Consider the following 12,834-nt stretch of genomic DNA (forward strand, 5'->3'; position numbering starts at 1 on the left):
TTCCTCTGTACTCCTGTTGGTAGGGTGCACTGTGACTCAGTGTGGACTACCGTATTTTGACAAAATCCCTTGTTCTCATTAGTGCTGTACAGAAAATTATCCATTTGGGTTCTCAAATTACATCCACTGTTTTTGTAGCTAAAACTGTGGTTTTAAATGTGAGATATTGTCTGCTCTCCTGTATGTTAACATTTGGCTTCTCTTCCCTTCTACCTGCTCTTGTAAATCAATTTTATTTGAACTATAACAGAAGTGTCTCATAACTTCAATGCCTTTTCAAATAGCCTTTGAAAAACAATTCTAATAAAATTTCCTGTAGCACTGAAGCTTCTTAAAATATGAACCGATTGTACATCAAGGAGAATTTTGCTGTATACATTCATGCATCTAGAGACAGGAGAGAGCATGCTGTAATTAACTTGTTTGACCTGAAATGTATACAAGGAATGGAAAATTTGGCTGCATGTGTAATGACCTGGTAGTCCAGGTAATTTCCTTTATGCCTTAAGTTAGGTACCTAACATTCATAATGCATAGAATCTTGCTTGTTGAGCAGTCTAGCATTATATTTGCAGAACTACTGCTATACTAACTGGTATTGTATTCATGCTCAGTGATTTATTTGATCTAGAAAGCCAACAAATTTCTGCTTTTCTAAAAGGATTTTTTCTAGGGCTCTAAATGTTCAAATGATCTACGTTCTAGTTTCCCTCTCTTACAGTTGTGATGAACACATGATCATTTGCAATATATGTGTGTATATATATGTATATATGGTGGGACATTATATATATGTAGTATATACATTGACATATATTGGGACATGATTTTCACTTTGGACTATGACTACATTGGACTGTGGCTTCAACAACCTGTTTTAGAAACCTCACAAATAAATCACTGATGATACTTATGGAAGTTACCACCTTCCTTAGATAAAAAAAAGGATATTTATAAAGTACCAGTTTGTATAGAGTAAGCTTTGGATTTGTCCCACGGTCAAGTAGAGCATAAAATAATAAGCTAAAATTTGCAATGGCTGCCTGATACACACAAGGGTATTTTAATTAACCTGCATGCAGAAATTAACCCTTAGAGTACTGCTTCAAATTCTTCAATTTATTTTGTTATTTAATTTTACCAGTGGGCTATGCTGCTTTTCTACTCAGTTCATAGTACTGTACATAAAGTGCATTAAATTGCCATACAAAAAAAAAAAAAAAAAGTGAGAAAAAGAAAAAAAATTCCAATCAACTTTTTATAAACAAGGGATTCTACAAGACTAAGTACTCCAGGTTGCTAATGGGTAATGTATTCCTAAGCAACTATTTTTTGTTAAAGGTTTTATGACTTAAAAGCATGTAATGTTTCACTGTACCTGTGTACTCGTTAGGTTTCTTCCTAAAGTATCATAGGTGTGTCTTTAGAAAGAAGTCAGTTCTTTAAGGGTTAATGTGGGGTTAAGCAATCCTGAGGTATTCTCCTGCTTGTCCTCTCCTAAAGGTATCTGCATGTTAATTTTCAAATATTACCTGAACAGGTCAATATAAACACTGTATGAATGACTAACTGAATGAATGAAATAATTCCTTTGAAATGCTTGCTTGTATCTTACAAACAACTGGAAAACAGAAATGTGATTTCTGGATCAAGGTCTTTAACAACATGCATACAATTCTCAGCAGAGTAGAAACTCATATACTGACAATTTATTCTGATTTCTTTGTCTTTCAAATAGCCCAATAGAATCCTGCCAGAATTTCTACAAAGATTTCACATTACAGATCGACATGGCTTTCAATGTGTTCTTCCTACTCTACTTCGGCTTGCGTGTAAGTAGTGTGTCTTTGGTAGCAAGAGTCAGGAGGGAAGGCAGCTGCTGTACATGGTGATGGAAATAGAGATTGTATTTTCTTTGAAAGAAAGACAATATCATCTTTAACTAAAAAAAAAATTGTTTTGAAATGCGTAAGTCAAAGTTTTAAGACTTAGAACTGCTCCATTAAATATCTTCATGAAACACTTGTTTTTTTCCCTTTATTTGTATATTTACATTTAATATTTATATAAAGCAAGTGTTTTCATTATTTTTTAATTATTAATCAAATACAAAAGGTAGTTTCACCTTATTTAAGCACATAGGCAAGTTCTAATGATGATGCCCTTGGCATCTAAGCTTGCCAGTTTCCCTGGGCTGATTTTGTATTCAGAATAGAGAAATGATGACATCTGTGGTTCCATTCAAAAGCCTGAGGTGCTGCTGCAGTCCTGAACTATGCTTTGTAGGAGTCACCCTGCTGATCTCTTCTGGACATGTAGCAATGGGACTCTGTATAAACTGTTCTGTAGTGAGAAATTTGTGAGCAACAGATACATGATAAGACTACTACCACCATATTTGGTGTGCTGGAACAAAGGTGATGTACTTCAAAATACTTTATAATTGCCTACACTTTTCTAGTATTACTGATACATTGTCAATAAACGTGGAAAAAGTATTTTTAGCACAGATATTGCATCTGATGACATAGATGATCTATCTCTTTAATTAGACCTTTCGTTTTAATCTCGGTATTATGATCAAGAAATTCACAATACAGATTTCTTTCCAGTGAGACATGTTTTGTCTGGATTGACCTAAAATATCAGTTACTACACTAATTTTGATTGAATATTTTATAACAGATATCTGCAATCAGCATAAGAATAATCTGCTTCTTTTATCTCTTCCCCTCTTTTTTTTTCTTTCCAGTTTATAGCAGCCAATGACAAGCTATGGTTTTGGCTCGAAGTTAACTCAGTGGTAGATTTCTTTACGGTCCCTCCAGTGTTTGTGTCAGTATATTTAAACAGAAGTTGGCTTGGTAAGTACAATAGTTTTACCTTTAAAATGCTTGTTATAAAATTATTTAAACTTTGCACGTTTGGGTGGAGAATTTCTTCATCTTATGTCATTGTGTAAATAGAAGTTGTTACCAAAGTTGTTTTCTAAATGAATTTTAAGCAGAAAGGTGGACTTTGTCACATAAACTTACTATATCTGTTTTGTTTTCAACTCATTTATATAATCTCCTGCTCTAAGTGTTGGAGTACTCCATTTTGGAAGTACTGTGTAACAAGCTGCCTTTATCAAGCCATGAATTTGATTTGCCTCAGCTTGTAACCTGAAAAGGTGATTTAGGTCATTCACTCACTGAACTGGATTACCATGGATCATTGTCAACAATGAAATCAATATATTCTCATTGCATTCTTTGAGCTGGTGTGGCTAAATTTTGAATCCACTGAAGTGACTTAGTTGGAAGAGACATTTAGACACTTATTATTTTTGTTGGACTGCTAGGAATGCATTGGAAAAGATATGCCACATGTAAAAGGAAATGCAAAATGGAGTACACTCAATTCAAAAACGTCCATAATGTGCCAAATGGAATTTCTTGTACAAGTGTTTATATGCTCTTTCATAAGGAAAAAATAAAGATCAAATACTGTGAATTTTTTTTCAGAGAAAACATCCTAAAAATGGCATAGTTTTTGAATGACATGTCTTTAGCCAGTATATGAAACCTCACAGTTTGGTAATTCATCCCTCCGGATATACAGGCACTCATTTTCCCTGAAAACTGAAGAGAATAATTATCTTAAATGTTTCATATAGAAAATAAAATAAACCAGAGGCTCTTTAATAGTCTTTTAATATTTTCATCTTAAAATAGAAGGGCAAAGATACACAAATTGATGATTTTTTTTATGGAAAGAGATCAGTAAATTTATAACCACAGTAAAGGTCACATAACCATATTAACAGTGGATATTAGTATGCCAGGGAATAAAGCAGTAAAACAGCCAGAAAAATCACAACATATCCTCCTATGATTACTCTCTTTACCACATATCACTTCTGTCATATATGGAAAACTAAGGCTTTTTGAAAGAGAAAATGTCATACAGTTCCACATTATGACGGGAAATAAAATTTAAAAAGAAGGTATGTAAGTAAAAAATGTGCTTATCCTTGAAAGAAAATTGCTGATTTCAGTAGCTATAACTTAATCTCAGATTCCTTGCATTATGTGAATTAAAGGATGAATTTTCACTCCTGTATGTGATGTATCAGAGTTTCTCAGAAACTTTGAGATTGAAATCCTTGGAGGCTATCTGAGAGAATAAATAGAATCACAGAAGCCATTGAAAAGGAATATTAAATGAGAAAGTAGCAAGACCACAAACTCTGGGAAATGAGGCAGAGATAATTATTTGGAATGAATACCCTTCATGAAAGTGACTGCGTAAGTGACTGACTCATGGTGACACAGCAATCCAGCTAACACTACTGACAGGGATAATGAGAGCGTTTGCACATTTAGCAGTTTCTGCTGTATAGATTTTATAACTTTTATGTCAGTTTTCAGGAAGAGTTAAGCACTCATAGGGTTGAAAGGATTTTTGTATCTCTTAATTGCACCAACATCACATTATCTTGATTTCTTGTTTATAGCCCCACTTTGCCTGTTTCCTCACGGAATCCCCCTGAGACATTTATCACCTGCTGAGGAAAAAAAATGATGTGTTTTTTAATGTAGTCATCTTAGGAGTAAGATATTTACAATGTTTTAGCTTTGCACCTGCTTCCAGAGGGGTTTTAATTTTAGATAAATCATCCTTAGTGAAATCATTCACTAATTCAAAAATGTGAATTGTTTGGATTCCTAACCTATCTTCAGTTTAGACCAGCAAGGTATTTTGAGCAGCTGTGATGAAAGAATTTTTAAGTAAATATATAGAAACATATTAATGAAGCTGGTGCATTACCTTTAAAAGGGATGGCCAGTTTTACTGCCTGTAGAGCTCAAATGCTTTGGTCATACGTGTAGGTAATACAGTGGTAGAACTGAGTGTATGAGTAGGGAGGAAAGGAGCGTGTTTAGACCATATTATTTAGTTTCAGGTTAGATGCCTACTTTGCCTTTTTATTTTATATAAATATTGTAATTGAGAGAGATATTCTTCTGCTGGGGGGAATTCAGAATATTTAAGTTGTGGGTTTTGCACAAGTTGTCCCCATGTGTATGTAGGATTAGCAATGAGGTTTGCCTTTTAGTGAGGCAAGTAAATAGAGAGGGCTTAAGGTTAGGCAATGTGAAAATCATTCAACATTGGCACGTTTTAAGAATTTCTTAATGATTTAGCAGGTTTCCTTTGCACACTTTCGATTTCAATATCATTTAGGAGCTGAAATAAAATGCACCATCTGGAATGTATTGTGCATCAGGGTCTTTCCAGTTTATTTCATTATTGATTCATGTCAGTCTGCTGTAATGAGTTCACTGAAGTACTTGGCAGAATCAAAGTTCCCAATGTGGCTCTCTGAATGCCTAATTCTCCAAGAGCTGTCCTGGTTTAGTTGACTGACTAGTATCAGTATAGACCCACAGTTTGAACAGTATTTGAAAGAAACCAAACTATCCTAAATAAATAATAAACTTTGCCTTTAGAGGAGCAAGTCCTTACAGCAAAGATGTGAAGCATAGCAAAGGACGTGCTCTGGGTGTATCATCTGTTAATGTACTGTAGTGGAAAGCCAGTGGATTTTTTCTGTTCTTATGCTTGCTCAGAAATGCCATCATTCACCTACTGTGTAGCTCTTAGTATGTGAAGTCTTCTCTCCCTGCTACTCTTTTGTATTCAGCTGTTCTTAACATACATTTTTGCAACTTGAAATGCTGTATATGTATTAAATTTTCAATCTGGATTCATAAAGGATGTTTCAAATATCATCTATGTAGATTCCAGTTTGCAGGCAACATTTGGTATTGAAAGACGGATCAGATTATACTTTTTCTAGCATAAGGTTTCTAGCAATGTCATTATGATCAATGTTTCTAGGATTATCATTATGATCAATGTCTAAACTAAAGCTGAATGCAAAACAGCACTTCAAACCTGCAAAATACCAGATATTTAGATTTGGTAAATCCTTCAGAATGGGTTTCTGTGGTATCATTTTTGTGTGCACAGAACACTATAAGAAAAGGAAGTATATGAAAAGAATGCATTTGACATATGGAAAGAGCTACATATTATTGAAAAATTGGGGGAAGTACCAATAGAAAATAAATTTTTAATGAAATTATATTCAGTAAAATTCAGTGATGTACTGTGCTTTATCATGCTGTATAAAAGTTTCTTCTGTTCTGACTGGAAAACTCTACAGATATGAACATCAGTGTGTTTTTGGATGCTCGTTTTCATCTAGATCCCCATGACATTTTTCCATAAACTACAGCTGTGCTTTATCAAATCATATATATTGCTTGCACAACTCTATACAGGAAACTTCCTGATAATGGTAGAACAGTTCTCCAGGTGCAGGATTCTACAGAGTGGAGAGAATCTTCCCAAGGGAAGAATGATTTACAGGTGATTTTGACAGTGAATTTCAACGAAATTATTTTGATGTATTGCTGAGTTTGTGTATTTTGTTTATAGTCTAAGTGAAGGTAGCTAAAAGGGCTGTTGGACAGAAAAGAATTTGCAATGAGAGAAATAATGCCATGATAAATTATTTTTTTACCACAAAGTTGTCATAAGTTGAGTATCCTAGCTAAGTTTTAGATTCAGAATTTTTTTCCTTTGGATAACTTGCAGTCTGAAAAACTGGAGAGTCCTACAACAAGTGAATGTCTTCCAGGTTTATTTAGTAAAGACTTAACAACACTTTGCACACTTAAAACCCTTACTCTATCTTCTGTGATAGCAAAGCCAATTCAAATAACTGAAATGCCTTTAATCATGTACTTGTATGCTTATGAAAAAAGAAATATTGATTTTATGATCTGACTGTATTGAACTAAATTGCCTTGAACAGGATTGTATTGTTAGAGGGGAATTTAGCATAAGAAATATGATCTTGACTTCACATCTGTGAGAATATATGAATGAGGAACAATCAGCCTTAGATTGTTATATTAACACAAAGTTATTAATACAACATAATATATGAATTTGATTGAATCTTATTGAATCACAGAAATTGAAGATAAAGATCTTGTAAACAACCTTCCTTCCTTTTTTCTGACTGTATGTTTCATCTATTCTACTGTACAGAACATCAAGTGATAGAAACTATGTGATTCCTAGTAAATTCTATTATCAGAAGGATATTTTCTTCATCCTTATTCCCTGACATGCCTTTTAGTCTAGGTTGCTGCTGATGCTGTAGTCCTTTATTCAGAAAATAATTTCAGATATATACTGGGGAAAGAAGACAGACAACAGATGCAAATATAGACACATGCAAAGCATAGAGAACAAATCTCTTCAGGTGCTGATTAGCACAGTTAAGGAAGGGGATCCTTTTCTTCCAGTTTTTGCTCAAATTCTGTCCAGGTCCTGTTACAGACATGTCAATTAATTTTGGATGAGACTTGTGGTTTCAGTATCAATGCCTGGTCAGAGAAGAGTATTTCCGACAACTCTGGTGGAAATTCAGCTTTCTTGATGAATCAGAGAATGAATTTGGTTTAGAGATAGATGAGTTCAGAGAAAAAGCAGATGTGTCTTACTAAGGTAGTTAAGGTGATGGTGTAAAGTCTTCTACCCATCCAGCAACTGTTCTTCAAGATGAACCTTTTGTTAAAAATCTGTGCATGAAAACAACATTTATTTTAATGCCCTGTACACTTTCTTGCCAAAATCTCTACATAACAGCTCAGCCTGAAAGCATATTTGAATGTGTAGAACACTTTTTCCTTTTGGAAAATTTAGATAGTTTAATGGAATTTAGTTATGCTGGCACAAAGAAGTCCTCTGATAACTTGGTTGTAGGGATACCACTTTGACTTTACAATAATTTACTAGATTTTGGTGCATCTACAGGTTGCAAAGCTCCCTTGCTCAGCACCTTAAATGTGCAGTCATTTGCAATGACTTTATTGGTAAGTGTTGTGCATTTCTGCCATCTGTTGGTGGAATCTTTGAATGCACATCCAAATTCTACTATATTTCTTACAAAGCTAGCATCTTTTATACAGCTTTGATATATTTTTTGGTAATTTTACTTAAATTGTGCATTATTTTCTATATAATGGGAGCCAAATTCTCTAAAATTTCCTAGAAGAATTTTATGTATATGTGCGTGTGTAGTGCTTTAATATATGGCAACATTTCTTTCTACACTTCAAATGCCTTCAAACAGGTTCATTAATTAATTTAATGAAAAGAGTTTTGAATGCTCAGTGTGCTTGGTGATTTGTCAGTAGTCTGTCATTGAATGGACTGTATCAGACTGGCATTGTATTGAAGACAATTTTTTTGCTTTTTTCTAGGCACCTTAATCAGTTCAGGTTTCACAGAACATATCTATTTTGATAGGGCCACATTTAAAGTAAAACTTACTTTCCAACAGGCATTTGAGTTGCTGCAATGTTAAGTCTAGAAGGTAATGTTGTGACAAGTATATATTCGCCTAATCCATGACAGATTTTTATAGATATTGTTGCATTCATTTGTGACAATACTCTTCTCCATTGATGAAAAGTCAAACAAGTAGCCAAAAGACACTGGAACAGAGCAGAAGCACAGGGACAGCACTAGTTTCAAGTGTCATTAGTGTCTGTCATCTGACATGCATAGAGACTGTGCTCTTGCGTCCCTGTCTCTGTGAACTCAAAGCAAACAGGATAATTTAAATCAACTGCTCCCAGTCTGCGTCTGTCTGTGAGTCGCACTTAACATTGCACAAAAAAGTGACCCTAATAACATTCTGCTCTGATGAGGAGGGGTGAAAGGCAGGGAGGGAATCTTGATTTGTTTTTTTTTTTTTTTTCATGTGTGAATGAGTGGCAGGCTTAGCCCAAATGTAGTCCTAGTTTCTGAATTTTGAGAAGCTGTTGAAAGTTAATATCATAGCTGATAACAGTTATATAGCTTTAAAAAGTGGTTATTACTGTATTTGCCAGGCTGGATGGACTAACTTGACTTTTTCATCTATAACCTGACTGAGCAAGGATGTACCTTCAGTGGCAGAAAATAAATAATCCAGTCCTAAATTTATAGTTAAATACATGTAAATGTTACCTATAAATGAATGCATATTATTGCTATCCTGCTTTACACAATTCCAAGCCCTGCTTGTCACTAACTTAGTCGCTTCATTACCAAGAATTTCATCCTTATATATCATTGTTTAGCATTATTAGGCAGAATATTAATAGAAATATTAAATAACTTAGGTCAAGAGCACACTCCTGACAAGATTTCCAGGGAAGACATGCCAGATACATTTTATGACTTCCTGAGGTTTAGTCCGTTTAATGAGAGCCATGGCAATGCTGAGTAAATTACATCAGTATTTATAATTCTGTCACTCAAACATGTCATTTAATGGAAAAGCAAATGGCACATGATGCTTTTCTAAATGTATATTTAACTGTAATTATCTTGACTTAATTATTTTGTAGTAATACTTAATAACATTGTAGTAGAATTCTTTGTCTGAGATTAATTAATAGGCTCATGGTTATTTTTTTTGAACTTATGGAAATAACATGAACTTTTTTCTGGAGCTTCTATAAACTACACGTGCCAGACTTGCCTGGAATCAACTCTAAGTAGCTCACAGAGCTTTAAAAACTATTGGATGCAAGTTACCCATACATGATGACTTAGAAATATCTGGCTTAACATATGTGTTTATTTGCATTCTCCTTAGCCACAATAGGAAGGCATGTATGCAGTCATTACATGACTGGCTTTTTTTAAATTATGAAATAATATATGCATGGGAAACTTCTGCATTTTCTCCATCATTACTGAAATGTCCACCATGTTTCTAGTCATGCAATGCTATGACTGATGATGTCTTTGCAATGCAGTAAGTCTATGATTGGTTACTATTTTTCATAAAAGTTTTATTCTTTTTGTATTCTGCTGTTTTTAAACTGAAAAAAATATATTACTGTTTTGGACTGGCTTTTTTACTTTTTTTTAATTTTATTTTTAAGAATAGCAAAATGTTATAAGTGTTTTCATTTAAGCGACCTAAATTTGAATTCCTAGTAAGATTTCCTTGTCATATAACCAACCCTCCCTTCATTGAAACACTCAATATTCTTTCAGGGTTATAATATTTAGAACTTCTACAGGTATATTAATGCTCTTCAGCATATGTTTTTCAGGTACTGTGCTGTAAGTCAAGCTGGTTTTATGTATATTTCATACAAAGGAATATAAGCAGCTAGACGTTACATTAGCTGGTGTAGCCAAATTATTTGTTGTCATTGTTGCTTGGTGTTCTGTGTCATGCTTTTTCTGGCCATCAGTCCATAAATGTTAAAGATCTCGGTCTGCCAAGTTTAGTGATTGAGAAACACAGAATGCTATTTTGTTGTAGACTGACTGCTAAATTTGAAGTTGTTTATATTAACGGATTTTAACTTTGCTCATATTTAATTCAGTCATACTTCCCTCTAGGATAATAACAGGATAAAGGATTTATACTGAAAAGTAAATCATTGCAATTTCCTTTAATAGCCAAACATTTTGTATTTTTTTAAAAGATATTATGTAATTTTCTTCTCTCTATATCCTTTTTTTGTCCAATTAAAGTACATTCTCAGTAACTAGATGTTATGTGAAAAGGACTATTTTCCTTTTATCCTGCTTTTTATTATCAGTTTAATTACTTTCTGACTGCCCTTGGATTCTCTAATGGTTTCAGTGGTTTTTCTGACTCTAATTAAGTTCCTCTGCTTAAATGAAGGCTACCTGGCCTGTTGAGTTTTCTCTTTAGTAGAATGTGGAATAATACTGTAAAAGGAGAGAGCCCATTCCCTTGAACTGCTGAGGGACCCCATAAGTATTCTGTCTTCTGGCATTTGTGTTTACTTGAATGAGGGGCAGTTAAAAATGCTTTTAGTGTCACATTATCATCAGTCAGATGATTTCCAAATTTTCTTGAGCTATCTACAGCATGTAACTGGCTCGCACACTTTCTTTAATGATAATATGAGAGATTAGTTTGATTTCTTTTTTAATTTGACTGTTTTTTATGTCAGCTGAAAGATCAATTAAAAATAAAATTTCATTTCTTGGCTCCCAAGTGGTATGTTAATATGTATAATTCCTTGTAGACATTCAGTCTAGTCTTTATACAGTATCCCATAGTTATTCCCCTGCAAGCTTCTTCCATTGATTTTTGACTGTGTTTTAAAATATTTTGAATCTAAGTTAGTTTGTTGCTGAGTGGGATATTTTCAACTTTGAATTTTGAATGCTTGTCATTTAGAAGCAACTTTATAAGTAATATAATTGATATCAATACTAAATCCAAAACTAGAAGTCCTTATACCTAGAACATGACAGTATATTTTGGCATTTTTAACATGAGTTCCATGTTTTCTGGTTACTGGTTTTGATCTTTAGCTCACTTTGTATTTCTAATTTCTGTAAAACTGCTCAGAGGAATTATTTTATCTTCTAAACACTGGACCAAATGTACTGCAATGCCCGTGTAGTTCTCATTAATTCAGCACCAGTTGTCTGATGTGTGCTGTGGTGCACGAGTGTGGGTTTATGTGGAATTAAGAAAAGATGTATTTTTCAGTTTAACTATTTAAAAACCCCAAACTGCATATCTGTGTTCCTCCTGACTTTTTTGCAAGACTGAATTAATCAAAAGCAAATCCTACTGACACTGGAATTGATATAAACAGATGCAAAGATAGTTGGGCTTTCACTAGAAAGATTAGAAGTTAAGAATTCCATACGAGACTTGAGAAAGTTCTTTTGCGTCTGTTTTTTTCTGCATATCAGAAGTCCCTGATGGAACTGATGTACCCACCTGAGACTAGAGGTTTATTTAAACTGGATCATTCATATCCTTCCAGTAATCTTTTGGCAATTCTTTCACTCCATTTTATATATATATGAAACTAAGAAAAGTTAAGAGAGAATTTGATTAAGATTTTTCACACTTGTTATAATTTTGCATTCAAAAGGGGAAACTTTGCTAATATGTTTATTTACATGCACTGCTTGACCATCACCTGAGAGGTCTAAACCCCACTGGGATTAGGGAAGATGACTTCTTCTGCTCTGAGTATCAATATGAGAAAAGCAGCTGGTCAGAGCCTGCTGCTGGTAACACCAAGGGTGTGGGCTCGGTCCCTGTCTGGGCCACTTACCTGGGAGTTGCACTTGATCAGGTGGGTCCCTTCCATCTTAGAATATTCAGTGAATCTGTTAAGCTTTGACCTTCCTGCTCATGTGACATTTCAAAATTAATGGTTGAATGGCTGAAAATCTGTTCCTTTATCCACTATTCTGTCTTTACAGTTGCAGTATTTTGCTATACAAGACAGTATATAGAGAAGGAATATTTGGGAATTGTTCTTACAGCTGAAATATTTAAGGCTTTTTCTGAGGTTTTGAATTGCAGGATATTTATACCATCTGGCAGTTTCCTACGATATTAACTTAAGTCAAAAGAACAGTATCCTTCATAGCTTGTCACATTTTGCCACTTGTTTCACATCAATTTTTTGAATGCTTAACATTCTCTAGTAATTCTGTATTTATATTCTTACATTATACAGGGCTTACACTTAATTCACTGCTGACCCACAGATATTTAGGCTTCATTAACCTTGTTAACACCTTCAACAGTGTTTAGTATCATACTATCTCAAATTCTAAGTGAAAATAAAAACACAGCAGAGTAATCCATAAAATGAAGGATATATTTCTGCACCACAAAAATGTCTCTGAAGTTATTGACTCCTCCATAGCTTCTTGCACTGTGGTGGCTCACCTAATGGATTGCCAGAAAGTTTG

The 12,834-nt window shown here is 34.0% G+C and overlaps 1 protein-coding gene across 25 annotated transcripts in view; it reads left to right on the forward strand.

The window, feature by feature from the left end:
• Positions 1–12,834, forward strand: part of KCNMA1 (potassium calcium-activated channel subfamily M alpha 1) — a 425,369-nt gene that overhangs the window by 242,313 nt on the left and 170,222 nt on the right. For all 25 annotated transcript variants that reach the window (XM_077784567.1, XM_077784568.1, XM_077784570.1 and 22 more), the window contains 2 exons: positions 1,739–1,832; positions 2,753–2,864. In XM_077784567.1, coding sequence (XP_077640693.1) covers positions 1,739–1,832; positions 2,753–2,864 — 206 coding nt within the window. The remainder of the gene's footprint in view (positions 1–1,738; positions 1,833–2,752; positions 2,865–12,834) is intronic.

This window comes from Lonchura striata, chromosome 7, assembly GCF_046129695.1.
Source record: "Lonchura striata isolate bLonStr1 chromosome 7, bLonStr1.mat, whole genome shotgun sequence".
Classification (NCBI taxonomy): Eukaryota; Metazoa; Chordata; class Aves; order Passeriformes; family Estrildidae; genus Lonchura; species Lonchura striata.